This window comes from Saccostrea cucullata, unplaced genomic scaffold, assembly GCF_032062105.1.
Source record: "Saccostrea cucullata isolate Sc308-1 unplaced genomic scaffold, CSIRO_AGI_Scuc_v1 ctg504, whole genome shotgun sequence".
NCBI classification, from domain to species: Eukaryota; Metazoa; Mollusca; class Bivalvia; order Ostreida; family Ostreidae; genus Saccostrea; species Saccostrea cuccullata.
This window is the reverse complement of record NW_026925489.1, coordinates 185,083-203,567: the sequence shown is the minus strand read 5'-3', so window position 1 is coordinate 203,567 and position 18,485 is coordinate 185,083. Positions and strand designations below refer to the sequence as shown.

At 34.5% G+C, this 18,485-nt stretch overlaps 1 protein-coding gene across 2 annotated transcripts; it reads right to left on the bottom strand.

Moving 5' to 3' along the window:
* Window positions 1–691: 691 nt before the first annotated feature.
* LOC134268996 (acyloxyacyl hydrolase-like) lies at window positions 692–18,320 on the bottom strand. 2 transcript variants are annotated; one of them, XM_062751226.1, is made up of 18 exons: window positions 18,147–18,320; window positions 13,986–14,142; window positions 13,106–13,235; window positions 12,302–12,378; window positions 11,985–12,045; window positions 10,900–10,970; window positions 10,701–10,749; window positions 10,104–10,247; window positions 9,940–10,009; window positions 9,724–9,846; window positions 8,969–9,008; window positions 5,428–5,502; window positions 5,249–5,324; window positions 4,920–5,075; window positions 4,743–4,802; window positions 4,172–4,274; window positions 3,346–3,422; window positions 692–1,083 (listed from the first exon to the last, which is right to left on the bottom strand). In XM_062751226.1, exons 1-18 carry the CDS (start codon window positions 18,250–18,252, stop codon window positions 952–954), a joined length of 1,707 nt encoding a protein of 568 aa, XP_062607210.1. In that variant the 5' UTR covers window positions 18,253–18,320; the 3' UTR covers window positions 692–951. The 2 variants fall into 2 exon arrangements, with proteins under 2 accessions (XP_062607210.1, XP_062607211.1); XM_062751227.1 differs by lacking the exon at window positions 18,147–18,320 and having other exon boundaries at window positions 13,981–14,117.
* Window positions 18,321–18,485: the final 165 nt, after the last annotated feature.

Below are 18,485 nucleotides of genomic sequence, written 5' to 3'. Positions count from 1 at the left end.
AATATTACTTTAGCCACTTTTCCCTGTATGTCAGTGTTGTTGAGTAGGAATTCTTTCATAGACAGCTTTCCTCGGGAAACTGTTCTCTTTTGTAAGAATTCCACCCAGGAGAAATCTCACATCAGAGTCAAATTTTCCTCTCTTTCTTTCTCAGAGTAGGATTTCCCCTGGCTATAGAGTCATTATAAAACAAAACCGCAATGGTTTTGTAAAAAAAATATCATAAATGAAAAAAACAGAATTTTTAATGGTAAATGAAATAGGAATTCCTACAGTATGTATGACTTCGAACTTTTAAAAATTATTGAGTGACGCTTGGTTCTGGTACACTTAAATTGATGAGAGGGTATCAGTATGACAAACATTGATAAAAAGTGCTGGTCGGTGTAATTGAACGTCTGAATAGACTTTATATACTTTACATTGGGATAAAGATGGTGGATAATGTACTACCGAGGGTTGATATTATTCAGCTTTCTTGCAAGGGCACATCTGTGTTCAATCAAAACCATGTAAATGGTACATGAGATACATAAACATATAATACAGTGTGTCAAGCTGAAGACCAGGAAGATTTTATTCGTAGAAATGTTTTGTTATTTATTTAGATCTACAGAATAATGTGTTCCTGGAGACCATGAATCATACGTAAACGCTGTGTCAAATGAACAAAAATGAAACAAGATTATTTCCTTGTTTTATTTTCACTGAGAACATCAAATGTATCGTAAAAACATAGAATATATAAATTAAAATTATACAGATATTCTTAGAATAAGCAAAAATATTCCTTGATATTCAATTGTTCATTCACAACTTCATTTGTACATGCTGTACACGGAATGAGATATGTAAGAAACATTGCACAACCCAGTCCTATTTTCCAAAACCCATTACAAAAAGAAACTTTGCACAGCCCTGTCCTTTTTTCCTGTACTCATTACAACAACATCAGAGATAGCCTCCCTGGTTCCCAAATAAAGATTTAATCTTGGAATTATTGGGATTCACTGGTCCTAGCACGTCGGGGTACAATTTTTCCAGATTTTCCCAAACAGCCTTAGCCGTGAGGGCTTGTCCATGCTAAATCAAATATAAATAAGAAAACAAAGGTAATCGTTATTGTTAAGAATACTTGTTAAGATTTCAAGTAGGGAAGATGAATACTACATTTAGTAAAGCAGACCAGACTAGTCTGATCAAGGTAAAGCTTATAGGTACTTTGAAACAAGTAAACTCCCAAAACTTTGTTCTTAAAACTTCCATCTCTTTCAAAAACATTGTCCTTGTAAATTGGCTGAAAATGCAGCAGCTGAATTCCAACTGATACAATGAAACAAACTACAGCATCCGTTCAACTCTGAGCGTATGCAATGCTCGGAAAAAACCGACCAGCCCCGAAGATAAAACATCTCCCGAGCAACTTATAAAATATATAGAATTAAAGTACTGGTTAATGAATACAACCACTTGATCTTCGTGTAAACTACTGGTTCAGAATCCAATAGAATTTGACACTTTGTCAAAAAACTCCTATAAATGTACACTCATTCTTTTACATATTCTAATAGTATCACGACCTCTTTGGAGTGGATGTTTGTCAAGAGATTTTAGTAACACCTTCTTTCTATTGAGAGTGGAATCCGCATTGGAGGTATCAGCCTGTCGCTCAATTTTAGTACCGGTGTTTTCCTTCATAGACAGCTTTCCCCGGAAAATTCTTCTCTCTTGTAAGAATTCCACCCAAGGGGAAATCTCACACCAAAAAGTCAAATGTTACCCTCTTTCTTTCTCAGAGTGAGATTTCCCCTCTCTACAGAGTCATTATAAAACAAAGCCGCAGTGTTTTCGTGAAAAAAAAAAAGATAAATGAAAAATTTTAAAAGGTAAATGAGAGCTTTTGATTCAACTGTGGTAAGAATTTTCTAAGCAAATATTTCAAATCATGGAGTCTCAACCTAAAAAATTAGCTTTCAAAAGAAACGTTAAACTCCTCCAATTCGATGTCTTAACAAAACAAGAGGCCCATGGGCCACATCGCTCACCTGCGAAGCTTTGACCATTCTGTTCTTTGCTAGATTCCCCCCTAGTAATACATATTGTGACCCTACCCTACCCCACTGATCATAATTTAGTCAATTTGAAATCTACACTACCCCAGGATGCTTGCACATAAGTTTCAGCTTTTCTGGCCCAGTGGTTCTTGAGAGGATTTTTAAAGATATTCCCTATATATTTCTATGTAAAACTTGATTCACCATTGTGGCCCATATATTTGCTTCCACTTCAGTTTCAGCTTTTCTGGCCCTGTGGTTCTTGAGAAGAAGACTTTCAAAGATTTTTCCAGTATATTTCTATGTAATACTTTGATTTCCCATGGTGGCCCCGCCCTACACCCGGGGGTCATGATTAGAACAATTTAGAGTCTACACTACCCCAGGATGCTTCCACATAAGTTTCAGCTTTTCTGGCTCAGTGGTTCTTGAGAAAAAGATTTTCAAAGATTTCTCCTATATATTTCTATGTAAAACTTTGATTTCCCATTGTGACCCCGCCCAACCGGCGGGGGTCATGATTTGAACAATTAAGACTTTACACTACCCCAGGATGCTTCCACATAAGTTTCAGCTTTTCCGGCCAAGTGGTTCTTGAGAAGAAGATTTTAAAAAAATTTTCCTATATATTTCTATGTAAAACTTTGATTCCCTATTGTGGCCCCGCCCAACCCCCGGTGGTCATAATTAGAACAATTAAGAATCTACACTACCCCGGGATGCCTCCACATAAGTTTTAGCTTTTTAAATGATTTTTCCTATATATTTCTATGTAAAACTTTGATTCCCCATTGTGGCCCCATCCTACCTCTGGGGGTCATGATTAGAACGATTAAGAATCTACACTACCCCAGGATGCTTTCACATAAGTTTCAGCTTTTCTAGCCCTGTGGTTCTTGAGAAGAAGATTTTTTAATGACCCCACCCTTTTTTTTGTCTTTTCTTAATTATCTCCCCTTGTGAAGGAACTTGGCCCTTCATTTTAACAATTTAAATTCCCCTTTACCCAAGGATGCTTCTTACTAAGTCTGGTCAAAATTGTCCCAGTGGTTCTTGAGAAGAAGTTGAGAATGTGAAAAGTTTACGGACGGACAGACGGACGGACGGACGACGGACAAAATGTGATCAGAAAAGTCTTCGGCTCAGGTGAGCTAAAAAGAATAGGATTACAACTTCTCAGTCAATTCAGCACCCTTACATAAAAGTGGAATCCCTACAGGGAAGGTATCATGGAGGTAACAACTCAATCAATTTTAATACCTGTCACTCTATTTTAGTACCGGTATGTTACCTGATTAGAGTGGAATCCGTCCACCGGTTCTAGGAGCTCCCACGCCTCTCCGCCCTGTTTTGTCCACTCATTCAAAACTGGATAAAAAATTACACTTGCTTTTATTTTTATTTTAAATTAAATGAGACAATGTTTTTAATTATTAAAAATAAGTACGTATACCTTGATCTATCGGATTTTAAAAATTTTTTGACATATTTATCGCTGTTTTTTGGTCAATACGATGATTAAGCAACCTGAGGAGTACAGTATTCAACGACCTCGAAGCAAATTTAGTTCGAAGGTGGCTGAAGCATCCTTATGGAAAGTCAAATGAAAAACATGATAGGAGTTTTTTATGCGCCCGGATCGATAGGCGTATATTGTTCTTGTCCTGTCTGTTTGTCTGTTTATCTGTTGTCAAATTTAACCTTCACCATAACTTTTGACCATTAAAGATATAGACTTCATATTTGGTATGTAGACTCCACTAATTAAGTTCTTTCAAATGCCACCAAGGTCAATGACCTATTGACCTTGACTGTGACCTAAATGGTAACTATAGCTTTTTCAAACTTTCGCCATAACTTTTGAATCATAGGGGATAGAGACTTCAAATTTGGTATGTAGACTCCACTAATTAAGTTCTTTCAAATGACACCAAGGTCAATGACCTTGTGACCTTGACTGTGACCTATATGCTAAAAACAGCTTCTTCAAACTTTGTTGCCGCCGGGCGCATAGTGTTTCACAAACACATCTTGTTTTTCTATGATGTTGGATTTCAACAATCAGAGAGCTTAGAATTATTTAATCATATAATAAAATTTTAAAAGTTGGAGAATACCTTGATCTATAGGATTTTCCACGTAATATAATTTGAAGTTTGAGAATGAAGATTGGTGGGAGGTCACGACCTCTTTCAGTGCTTCACTCAGCTCCATGGCTCTCTACAACACAGGCGTTATATTTTTTATTATGAATAACATTATAATTTTCTGATAAGCCGTAGCTCTACTGGTTTTACTGAATAGCATTAACTTGTTGCGTTTCTTTATCTCAATGTTGTTGCTATAATGACCTTAGCAAAATCTTCGTTAGATTTAAAAAATGAATGCCAGAATGGTATGATTTATTCCAGTGCGTATTGTCCAATATTTGTAGTTGTGTTTTAAACAAAAATTAAAAAACATGTATTTGATAATTCACATGACAAATACCGTCGTGAGAAAATTTGGAAAGAAACAGACTGATAAATGATTGGACATCAATGGATGGCGGATATTTCAGTTAAAAATTCAACAGCTAATAATGCAGGCAAATGACAGTGTCTGGGTATAGTTTTAACATGATATTGTCATTTGGCATTACTGTCAATCACCGTCTTAAGTTATTCTGCAACAGGTGAGTAGTTTTACCTTTGTTGTTAGATCTCGTATGGTTGCATTAGTATTCATCCATCCTAAACATGGAGATATCTAAAACGTACAGAATAAAGAATGGAAATATTAACAAGCATTTGATACAAAACGTGGTTGAAGTAAAGCTATCTTTCATCTGAGATTCCATTTCTGAATTCAGAATATTGTAATTACCTCTAAGCAATTAAAATAGTCATAGAAGTTGGAGTATGTGACGTCATTCCGCAGAGAACCAATCGGATGAACCCTGTCACTAAGCGCCTTATATAAAACAGCTCCGTCCGCTAGTCCAACGAAAAACACGTGACTTCCTTTTGGAAGAACCTTTGTCTAAGAATTTACAGTGAAATAATCAACATGATAGAATTGAAATCAGTCTTTTTGTCCAACTGCGAATAACATATACAAGACCCAAAATTTGTTCGTAGGGAATCTGTAAATTAAAATTATTAAAACTGAATTAAAATTTTTAAACATTACCCCGTAATATTAAAAACTCTTACTAAGAAATTCAGTGTGCTTATAGATTTATTCTTCATTTCTTCCGCAGTTGTCATGTGGTTAAAAGTATCATGGTGTCTACAAAAGCAAAGGCAGGTGCGTGTATTTTTGAGCGGTCATCTCCTACGGAAGGAAATTTCTATAACAGCGATAATTTCAGTGAACATCTTTGAATACTAACCCGTTGCAAACATCGTTGCCAACAAGAGCATAGAAGACAATCATCGGTTGGTCATCGGTGACGTTTCTTTTGAGACTTTTAAAAACAAATTAAGATTCTACAACTCATTACAGCTACAAGTACATCATCATGTAATAAATGCAAAATGATTTACATTCTTTGTACCTATGAACATTGAATTTATTCGAATCAATTAATATTTGTTATCATTTTAAGCATCACATGTTTGTTAAATCATTAAAGATAGTGTGACTTGCATGCATATTAATTCCATTTGTTTTTATTCATTCTAAAGGTGTTTAAGGTAGGATTCTTCTCACATTTCTTGTATTTAAAAATTAATGAAATTCTCACAGAATAAAGAAGACAATATCACTAAGTGATGGTATCACTGAGATTAAATTTGACCGTTTAATATTAGAGGCAAGGTCAGGTCAAGGTCATTACCTTTTTCCTGGACATTAAGAATAAAAAATTACTGTTTCCAATCATGTGATCCCTACTTGTAATTCAAAAAATTTAATGTTTTTCTTTTTGCATAAAAAGATACTACCATATAGGGCCTATAAGATGATATTACCAAATTGACATTGATAATTCAAATAAAATGGATATATGCTAATCCGAATTTCCTCTACTTTTCTTAAATTTTTAGGATTTATTAGTTATTTTTATATGCTTCCTATATTTAACTTTTTCCAATTTTCACATATAGTAAAGTTGTCACGTAAAGGTACAAAATGATACAAAAACTAAAAGTTTTGATCGTTTACTAAGAGAGAAATAACACTTTTTACGACTTTTGGCTCAACTTTGTACTTAGATTTGAAGCATTTAAAAGCCAACATAGTTCTAGTATGTGTGAAAAATCTTATTTATTTGATATATATTGAAACTTTAGTCCCTTATTATTAATTTAACTTACATTTGAAAATTTCATCTAGTCTTTGATTGCGTAAAAATTATAACTAAATTCAATGTCCTATAATAATTTTGAGAGGCAGAAAAGAAGATATTTTCAGACGCCACCATTCCGCCAAAAATATAGTGCTAGTTCTCAAACGCAGTTTACCATTTCTATTCAAAGTTGTATTATTGTGATGAGGAAAGAAAAATATGGTCTTTTAAATCTCTTACATCTAAATATATAAGACATATCAACAAATGTACTTTGAATATTCCATCTAGTCAGAAACCAGAGAAGAATCCTACGTTAACTTTTAAGAAATTAATTCGCATTGTCCTGGTTTTGTTTTAAAAACAACAAAAGTTATACCGGCAATATAAATAAAACTACCTAAAAAATATTAGAATTGGACCAAAAATATAATTTCATAGCTAGAAACACAAGTACACATGAGGCTATATTTGTCCTTCAAATTAAAACAAATTGTTCTATTTTTGTGTAATAATTTGATTGACAGATTTGCCACATGCTACATATGACAAGAAGAATATTGTGTATTACAAATTACTAGTATAATATATTATCAAATGCGAATAAAATGAAACCTGAAAATATCGAAGGACACAATTTGTAATTTTGGTTGTGTCATATATTATTTTCTATGTACCTTAATGATTGAATAACATTAAATAGAAAGTAATTGTGCATCAATTGAACTACAAAGAATCAATTCTTTTTAGAATTATGTATGCAAATAAAAGCAGGTTTATTATAATTTTACTTTGAGACACAGAAAAAAAACGTTCGGTACTTTGTAAAAGTGCATCAGGCTTCGATACCGAGTACTTGCTTACACATACAGATTTTTGTAGAGAAATGAGGAGTATGAAAATACTAGTTTGCAATAAAGCGGTGTATTGTATTGGGAAGATGAATATATGAGGGGCAAAATATGTCAATAGCTGTTAGATATGAGAAAGAGTAATAGCTGTTTATTGGGTGCAGATTATAAAATATGATGGTGAGCAGTGCTGCATCCGGATAACAGAAATGAGGTTTGGTTAAACCCTGTTGTAACAATCAGAAAGATGAAATTATTTTTTATATTATAATAGATATTTAAATGCACTTTAAAGGTAAATAATAATTACTTATGTTTGCAACTGTATTTGAAATATGTTTTGTGCAATTAAGATTATATTGGATTTCATTTATAATTTCAAGTGTACGAGGGTTGTCCAATAAAATCGTGGACAAGTTGTCTCGCGTGAATAATAATGATCACTGCGTTCTAAAATTTTCACTACTTCTTAGTACATATTTTCTGAATAGATATAGCAAATTTCAAATAGATTTATGCATTAATAAACGAATTATGAGATTTTATGTTAGGTATTGTATCGCCTTACGGCGCACGGATGATAACGTCAAAGTGTCTAAAACAGCGTCAGGTACCTTGTGCTAAAAATAAAGTTGAATAAGTCCCACTTAAATTTCGGAATTTCATTGATGCCCATACTGTAGTCTCCATAAACAATAGAGGAACCAATATGGCACAATCGTGTGATCTTCTGAGGATTTATTCGTAAGATACGGACAATATTCCCACCATCATTCAACTAATAGACAATCTTATATTGATGGTTAACAGTGTCAGCGTCTTTTGCTTTTACAATTATAGCAGTTTGTCTGTAGGTTTTGTACTACCTTTAGACTCGATCAAGAAAGACTTTACTCAGAAAACTCCCATTTCATTTCTATACTAAAGATCTGGTAATTGTTTGGGTGATTTTTCTCTTCTTTATTCATTTAAAGTTTCTTACGGCATTATTACACCATCTAAATCAAAGCGAACTGCTCTCCGGTGCGCCGTAACGTCATCAAACGTCACCATTTTTCGTTTGTTGCGTTTACCACTCTCCCATTTCGAATGCTCAGGAAACTGCCAAAAATTGACCAAATGCCTTGAAATTTTTAAAAAGACTACAAAATAAATTGTGGAATAGAATAAGGATAATTTTAACCCTAATCTTATCTATTTAAATCTTTTATTTCAAATCAATACTCATGTATTCACTTATAAAACCTCGATTTTACCGGACAACCCTAAATAACTTTGTACAATTTGCGACAATCTTATTTTGAACTACTTTTCCCCAAGACTAACTGTCTTAAAAATAAAACAATTGCTTTCTAGCACAATATTTAGAATCATAATTTTGGGGAGAAATTAAAATAATGTTCAATGTTTTGTAAAACTTTTATATTGTATGATTTAAATGAATCATGAAATGAAGTGCTGAACTGAGTTAGAGTAGTAATATGCTTGGCTTTGTTACTGCATATTACCTTGTTTTCACAAGATTGTTGTTTTATATTAATAAGAGAAATCAAATATTCATGAATTTTGCTTTAAATACTCTTTTTGTGGTAAAATTGTAAACAAGAATAAAATTTTCGCGAGCAGACCGTCTTGCGAAATAGCGTGGAAATAAAGTTCTAGTGAATAAAAAGTGATTTACAGCATAACTAGCAGTATATGTCCGAGTCGAAGTTGCTGAACTGATGATTTTATGAAATAATTAGGTTCGTGATAAACATATGTAAATGAATCATTGAATTTTAAGCGTATACCTAAACTGTATAGTATCAGCCATTGAGGACGCTCTTGCTCCTGAGAAAGTTAAACAAAAATCAGGCATATAAAATATGACAAATGGACGATGCGATAAGATGGTATCAAGGTTGTTTGCAATAAGAGTAACGTTAGAAGGTGGTAAATTGGACCTTGTCCGTCCAGAGCTTTCATTTTGGTAAAAGAAAATCAAATACAAAACAATTATAAAGACTTAAACTGATCTAACTGAAAATGCACGTCTCTTCTTTAAAGGTAATTCTAGTAAAATTGGTTTCAAATTCAAAGTTTGAGACGGTGATTGAGATGTTCCGAGTCGGATAAAGGTCAACTAGGAATAGCTGTAGTAGTACTATATTGGATTCAAGGTCGAATACAGGTCAAATGGAATTAGAACTATGCCGGTTCAAGGTAAAAAAAAAGTCAAATATAGTACCATACCTAGGACGGAGGACTGGGTAGAAATCATCAAACTTCTATTTACCAATCACGGCAATGTTCTGGTAATCCCGGTTAATTTGACCAGATCCTGCGAGGACTACTTAACGTTCACGGCAATGTTCTGGTAGTCCCGGTTAATTTGACCAGATTCTGTGTTGAGTACTTACCGTTCACGGCCATATTCTGGTAATCCTGTAAGGAGTACTTACCGTTCGCGGCGATGTTCTGGTAATCCCGGTTAATTTGACCAGATCCTGCGAGGAGTACTTACCGTTCACGGCAAAGTTCTGGTTATCCTGTAAGGAGTACTTACCGTTCACGGCAATGTTCTGGTAGTCCCGGTGATTACAGTGATTTCTATCGAACATCCTCATGTACATGGAATCTATAGGTCCGTGTAATACGTCATGAAACTTCTCTGTATTGTTCATAAAAGCTATCAAAGAAATAAGCATTATTTTACGAAATTGTTTTTATGTTCTGAGAAAAAAAAACACCCACGCGGTTATAACTGTTGACTTCATCCTACCTGTGGTCGACGAGAACTCTGGCCAGTCGAGTTCATTCTCCAAAATAAACGGAAGAGGTTCGAACACTTTCTAAATAACAAGAAAAGAAATAATTATACGAAAAACTTTTTTTAAAGGCGTATTTGCAGAAAGTGGATCATAGTGATATTTGTGATATTTGTACCAGAGACATCTCCGTGGCGTTGAACCATTCCCTTGGCAGATGGAAATGAGCACCAATGGAGTCGCCGAGAACAGCGACACCGCGGGGTTGACTGGTCCCACACAACTCCTCCTCATAGTCACGCCCAGTAGCAGGGTTCACACCCTACATAAAATAAAGGATACACAAATAGGGTGGAATTGACTATACATTTTCCTAATTCGATGATCTGTTAAAGCTGAAAACGACTCGTAAATAGACATATGTTATTTTCGATAATACTATCTATATTTTATTTCAGTTACGTGTGTCTGTTTGTATATTGCAGTGGCCTGTGCACTTGTAACTTTCTTTGGTACCTCAGTCTATTGCATTAGAAGAAGTATACAGTTATTTTTTGTCTCTACCGAGTACCATGTAGCAGAAGTTCGTCTGCATCAGTGTTAACTGATTACACTGATCAGTGACTTAGTGAGCGGGTATATATAGGGGTCTTCAGATATAGCGAGTGAGTAATTGAATATGTCGGAAAAATTCCTTAAACGAATCGTGTTCAGCTTTAAATAGAAAAACAGGCATGGAGTACTCATTACTCAATTACTAGTATAAACAACTCACGTATATGCCATTGCAGTTGGAATCTACGCTTTTGTCTCCATTTATTGGTCTGAAGAAAAAATATTGTTCAAGAATGAAAAATATGTTTGCCTCTGTTACCAAAAACGTACCATTATAACAAAACTTTGACCTCAAATAAAGAAAAATCACAAACTGTGCACATCTATATTACTGTATTACTGTGTGATAATACGCATACTTTGCACCAGGATGGAAGGCTTTCCTTTCATCATCGCAATCTTTTCCTCGCCAAGATGTACCTCTTAAAGTCTGTGAAATTGTTGAAAGAAAAAAATCACAAATATATACAAATTACAAGGCGAAAAAAGAAAAGCCTAAATTATAAAGGGTTGGGCAAAAAAAGGTTCAAAAAATTTAATGTGATAAAAATGGTTTCTAACAATACTACATATACGAAGCAGCATAAAATTTGTGAAAGAAAATTCTTACTTAATGTGTAAAACAGTGTATCAATAAGAAATGGTTTTGTGCTTTATGGCAAGACTGAAAAATATTTCACAATGCACAGAATGCATTAAAAGAAACTATTGTGCTGTGTGTACACATGTGCCTGTCATATATATGACTCTGAGCATCAGACATAATATTATAGTTTGTTACTCCAAAGGAGATATCTTTTGCTCAAATATAATCAAAATTTCGGGGACACCTATTTTTTTGTTTGTCTTTACGTTTGTCCGCTTATCTGTCCCTTCGCTTTTGAAAAATTTGGTAATAGGGCAACTAAATAGAGGTATATGTATACTATATACTGAAAAATAAATTCAAACTGCCAATGACGACGACATGACACTTTGCTATGATGCTAAAGATCTGATGAATGTCATAAAAATAGTTTAGATATGGCGAAAGCCAGTGAATGAGGGATAATTATCAAAATACATGCAGGGTGCCAATGCCAAATTGTCCATAAATAGTTACTAAATCTACAATTGAGGAAGACAGCTAAATATTTCCACTAGATAGATCGAATAGGACTTAAGTAATAAAATTCATTTTTCTGTAGAAAGCAAAACACTTTGTTTTTGTCCCCCCCCCCCCAACGCACAAAAAACAATAACACAGGCACTTGGGGTATGAAACCCCCTATCCATTTTCGACTCATACATAATATATATGTATCAGTCGAAAACGATATATTTAAAAACAGCTTATAGAGACAAAAGAGTTACATTATTGATAACATATAGTGCATTTTAGAATAGAAAAATAGGGAAAAGGCGATTCGATCCCAGATTTAAAAAGAAAAACTGTCGTACTTACTTGGTACACGCTGTGAAAATCTCCATCCAAGTCTATGGCAGGGTCGTGTTTACTGAATATACTGTAGAAATAGTTATCATCATAATCCTTACAATCTCACAGAGTTTTTCCAAAAATATTTATTTCAGTTATCTTTTCTACATATCATTTAATTAGACAAGCATAATCCCTTTATTTGAAAGGGTATAGATATTTGAAAGTTTCGTTTTATGCACAGTTTGCAAACACAGAAATATTATGTATGATATCGTATGGCTTTTTAGACTGATTCAAATTTACTATATCTGCAAAACTCTTAGAAATAACTTAAAATATACTCATTTATCCAGGTGCATATCCTTTTGATTCCAGGTATATCGCATATATTCGCCCCAATCCGATGAGGTCTATGTCTCTGAAAGTAAATAGTAAAAATACAATCTGCGTAGAACGGGTGCGGATCTAAATGAGTATTGGGCGGGGGATGGACTCCTGGGATGTTCATAATCAAAAGGTTCTGAGTAAGAGTAACGACGATATAACATTGGACCCCCCCCCCTCCGTGAAACACGAGTCCATCTGAAAAAAGAGACAAGAGTTATATTGTCATGTGTAAGGAGAGGAACCACATAAGTAGTATATAAGACCTTGTTTCAGATCCTTTACGTTTTGGTTCACTCTTCAAAACCAATAATATCTCATGGTCTGCATCTTCGCAAACCATGAATTTTCGGTCCACCTTTCGCTCTGCTTTCCACAAACCAAGCGGACAGAAAACTCTTGGCTTGCGAATATGTGGATCTGAGAAAAATAGACTTTAAAAAGTGTCTTCTAAACATAACCCCCTTACAAATAAGGTTTTTCAGGATTGAGGTGCAGGAAGCTGTAAACCTGTAGCGTTATGGTTTTATTATATGTTAGTCTTTGACCATGACGTATATGAGAACATAATGCTACAGTTCTGTAGCTAAGGTACATGTAGTTGATTCTCCTTTTCTTTCTTTCTTTTTTTTTTTTGGGGGGGGGGGGTATCCGAGTGAGACATCTGCTACAGTTAATTAATGTGGACCCCCCCCCCCCCCTGGAAAGATTCCCTGGATCCGTGCCTGTAGAAGTGAAATCTGTGTACAGTAACTGTATACCTGCATTGTTTCCAGTTGAAGCCTTTGTTTGGGTCTGATGGGGAAGATGTGACACATTTCTGAGTAGGGCTCTGTGAAACAGAACGATAACTTGTGACACGCTGTATCCACCGTGTCGTCCCTAGAAAACCTGGAAAATTTGGATTTAAAATTTTTAATAAAAAGACATAAAAAGAGATTAGCCATCATAGTTCTCAATAAAAAAATATTTAACAAAAGTTTACATATATTTATCTTTGAAGCAAGTGTACATTGTTGTGGGTGTTACATTAAGCAACAGTATACCGCATAAAGGCCATGATAAATTAGTTTTTCCATTATTTTATGTCTGCCGCTGGAAAGGCTTCAGTTAAATCCGTAAAAAATAATATTTAAAGAAACAACAACAAATAAACAAACTGAAACAAATAAAAAGAAACAGGCATATACATGTATACAACTTTTTTGATGAATCAATTGTTTCGTATAGCCTTTGATGCCATTCTCATGAATCTGTATACTCTAGAATACGACTCTCGATGATGCTCTAATGAAAGAAATGATTTTTTTTTTACTTTAGGAGAAAATTGACTTTAAGAAATCAAGTGTAGTCCATCATATTTATGCACTGAAAATCCTTATTGTATAAAATTGTAGTTTTTTCACTAGAAAGCACTGAATGTCAACATATAAAAGCTTTCTTTCTCTTTTTCGATAATAGTCAATAGTTTGTCAACTGTTGAATTGTTTTAGAAATGTGTTCAACTTTGTATTTATTCGAATTATAACGACATTCTTGAACAATTAAGGAACGTAATTCAAAGATATTATTTATCATGGCCTAAAAATAATAAATCTTCATACATTGAACATGCTAAGAATGGTTATCATTTTACGTTACACTTTGATAATATCCGCGGCGATGAAGTCGGTAAAGTCTTTACACGCTGCTTGGTACGGGTCGGGCAGGAAGTAACAGATCCTCTCCAGTCCTTTGACCACGGTCTCATTATGTATCACAGAGAGTTGTTCCGCCAGACCAAGTACTACCGTGCACACTGGAGAGAAAAAATATTACACAGTTCATTATATTTATATATATATTTAGTTGTTGGGACCCCAGCTGCGTCCTTTTTTCGCCTATAAACAACATACAATTAATGTATCATTACCGATTACTAGTCCGAAAAATCTAACGTTTTCCAGACTTTTTAATTAAGATTTCGATATTTTACGTCAAAAAACTAAAGCCAGACAAAAAAAAGTATATATACACAGGTACTGTGAGCATAAGCTCACTAAATGATACCCCCGCCTTCCATAAACTGTATGTTTATATGTTATAAAGGCAAAGTCCATATTTTGCACTGGGAGACCCGAGATAATTGTCATTTCAAAAAGTAAAATAAGAGGTGCACAATGGCATTATGTAATAAAGAAGCTGTGAAAGTATCGTTCAATTTTATTAAATGGTATAGTAGCTATAAGTTGCGGCTAAGAGATGGGTACCCTTCAAGCGGCTGTTTGCACTATTCTAAAACAGTCATTAGAATTGAGAAATAAAAGGTCCACATCGTTGTAACATTAAGGGAATAAATTTCTATACGTCTATTGTACATATAATTCATTGTTCTCTTTCGTTTTTGTTTTGTTTTTTATTCTGTTATGATGGATTGTATTGCTTGGCCCATATGGATGTATTATGCAATAAAGAGTTTAATTATAATTTTGAAATATTATAGAAAATATGACCGTGCTCATGTTTTGCTCCGGGAAATCCAAAATATGAGAATGTAGCGAAAGGCGGGAGGGGCATATAAACCTTTTAATTAACATTTCATGAATTGTAAAAAGTTTAATACGTGCGTTCGGGGGAAAAAAGTTTGGGCGGTGGCAGCTATATGGGTAGGCACCCTCTACAACCCCCCGATATTACACGTCTTGCAAGTTCGCGTTACGTGAAGAATACATTCTAATAAAGCGCTTAGATATTAGACATTAGAATATTATGACCTATGTAAAGAAACATACATTAATTAATTGATACAGACCAATACTTCCGTGTTAGTACATTACGACTTGTTTTAACAAGTTATCATGGTTATAGAAACTTGCCTGCGCAGTCTGTACCCCCGTTGGTACCAAATGTCGTGAATTCAAGTTGGGATGTCGAAATTAACCCAAAGGTTAAAACAAAACAAAAATTTGATAAAACATACATCCTGTTCGTAAAGCGTACAACAAAATATGCAAGAAAAACAACTTTTTGAAACAAAATTTCAAAAAGAACAAGATGAGGAAAAATTTAGAAGGATGGGTAGGTTTCTGGAATTGATGTCAAAACAGACAGGGAAGAAGGATGAAAATTAGTGATTTGCTGGGCATTGCACTTCGAATGATATTAATTTTTTTATCGTGCCAGTCAGGTTCAGAATTTTGTTTTTATTTCTAAATTACATACCTTACATGTAGTTGTTGTGTCATGTGTAGAGCCTTTTGTAAGGAATCAAGCCATTTAATATTTTTGCACATGTGCCAGGATCTGACTCCCAAAGCAGAATTGATGGGTTTCTTTATATGTTATATGTGCATTTTGTCATTTTATTTTGAATATTGTTTTACACAATCAGTGAGGCAATAGGCACCAGGAAAGTGTTCAACCATTTTTTTTGTTAAATTATCATTTAAAGTATACTCATTGTTTACAAATGATGCAAGGATGTTTTTTCCTATTTTTAATCATCAAGGTTTTCCTTAAAATGATCAAGAGAGCTTTTCTGATTCACTGGAAAGCAGCATCTGTCTGTCTGTCTGTGTTGTCTGTCAACTTTTCACTCTTATGATTTCTCCAGAACAACTACACCAATATCAACTAAACTTTACAATGGGCAAAATTTTATATAGGATTACATAGGTGAATTTTTTTTTCTTAAAAAATTCTAATGCCATGATTAATTAAAGAAATACTGAAGCATCCTCAGTTAGCACAGATTCAATATTTTTTTTTAATCTGACCCCACTGGAGGCTAAGATGAGACCACCTATATTTTAAAACTTGTAGTGATTTCTGCTTTTGATCAGGCGAGCAATGTGGCCCATCCCCATGAATATCTTTTTTGAATGTGACACATTGCCTTTTTAATGATAAGAAATATCTTTTTTTTTTTTTTTATTAATTTTCAAGATCAAATCAAAAGTTATGACATAGAAATCAAACTTGTTAAACCTTTTATATATCTAGCGTATCTTGATTATTCAACTTGTATTTGATGAAAACATTAATATTTACAAATCAATTTTGCAGTATAAGCCAGTGTTAGTAGTTTATAATTAGCATACAAGCTTGAAATGAAAATTTCACAAGCAAGATGATTGACTTTGTGATAGGCACAATTCTTTTCATTTGTAACCTTGCATAAAATGATCTTTAAATAAATGTTATCTATAAAGTATACAACATTGTATATTGATATTAATATTTAATCAATCTTCTGTACTTAAATCATCCAGGTTAGAGTAGTTTAATAATAAATATTTTCAAATGGCATATTCAAAGAATGGCAACAAGCCTATCTCTCGCGTCATGGGTATACTGCCAGACCATCCCACGTTTACATCATTTATCATTCATTTGTCATCCACAATGAGTTGTGCTTGAATGGATGCAAACCCTTTTCTGTTGATATAATCTTGCTGACCCCCAGGACAATTAACAACCCGGATGTGAGTGCCATCCATTACACCAACAATCCAGTGTTTGTTTCCAAACTTTCTGCAATGTGTCTCTGTCTTTCATAAGATGGCCAAGATATATACTGTTTTACCCTTGCGCTTAAAATTTGTATTTAATACATGTGTGTACAAACCACTCGCTTACGCCAAAAAGCAGAGCTATTTCTCTCTGACTGTCCAAATTCGCCAAATACCAAATGAATATGTAAGTTGATCCTTGGGTGATATTGGGCTATAGCCCCCATGATTGATTTTCTCCAAAGGGTCCCTTAATTCATTTAATAAATGAGAATAAATTGTTTTGCTAATTCTTAAATGTCTTCTTAACTCTCTCTCCGACCATGCATCAACAACATTGTCCACAAAACCTTTCACTTTAGGTCTTGGGTCATTTTGTCCTACTGATATTGATGAAAATATTGGTACAGGGTCATTAAACAAGCAGGGAAGTTGATTTTCTATTAAAAATTCTTCCAGAAAGTAATATTTCCCAAATAAAGACGCTATTGTTTTGTTCTTAAAATTTAACTTGTTGTTAGGGCGTTTGTTCTTGAGAACAAGAGGAACAAGTTCCTGCAAGGAGGATCGTGTTCGTTCTTAGTAGTGTCCGCCCAAAGACGCCCATAATGTCACATTATCATGATTTTAACTGAGAATATAGCGAAAGGTGGGAGGGGCATAAACCTTTCAGGCACGTAGCATCGTTTTTGAAAGGGGGGGCAGCCAGAGAAATTTTTTTTTTACTTATCTGAAAAAGTTGACAAGCAAAAAAAAAAAGAAAAGAAAGGGAAAGGTTGCCCAAAGTCGAAAATCCTATTTCGTGTGTGTGTGTGTGTGGGGGGGGGGGGGGGGGGGTAGAGGCCAACTTTTTCTCGGTGTCGACTACTTTCAGTACCAATTTTTATACATTTTCGGTATCACTAAAAGGGGGGGGGCAACCAGACTTTCAATTAACATTTCCTATAGCATAAGTAAGGTTGAAAAAAGTGGGGGGGGGGGGGCAGGCCCCCTGCCCCCCCCCCCCTCCCCCGTGGCTACATACCTGCTTTAATTAGCATTTCATGAATTGTAAAAAGTTTAATACGTGCGTTGGGGGAAAAAAGTTTCCAGGGGCGGTGGCAGCTATGGATAGGCACCCTCTACAACCCCCCGATATTACACGTCTTGCAAGTTCGCGTTACGTGAAGAATACATTCTAATAAAGCGCTTAGATATTGGACATTAGAATATTATGACCTATGTAAAGAAACATACATTAATTAATTGATATAAACAGACCAATACTTCCGTGTTACATTACGATTTGATTTTCATGGTTATAGAAACTTGCCTGCGCAGTTTGTACCCCCGTTGGTACCAAATGTCATGAATTCCAAGTGGGATGTCGAAATTAACCCAAAGGTTAAAACAAAACAAAAAGGCGATAAAACATACATCCTGCTCGTAAATCAAAACAAAAACACGTGCTCAGAATACCACATGACTATCACGATGCAGACGAGAGCGGTAGGGTTGGGCTATAAACCTGTATGTCTCTCTGACATTCGTCAAATAGTAATTCACGGATGTTCAGTTCAGTTCAGTTCAGTTGTGGATTTCCCTCCTATGTATAAGGAGCACCCGAAAAGGTTGTTTCATAAAAGGCATAAAAATCAAAAATAAAAGAGCT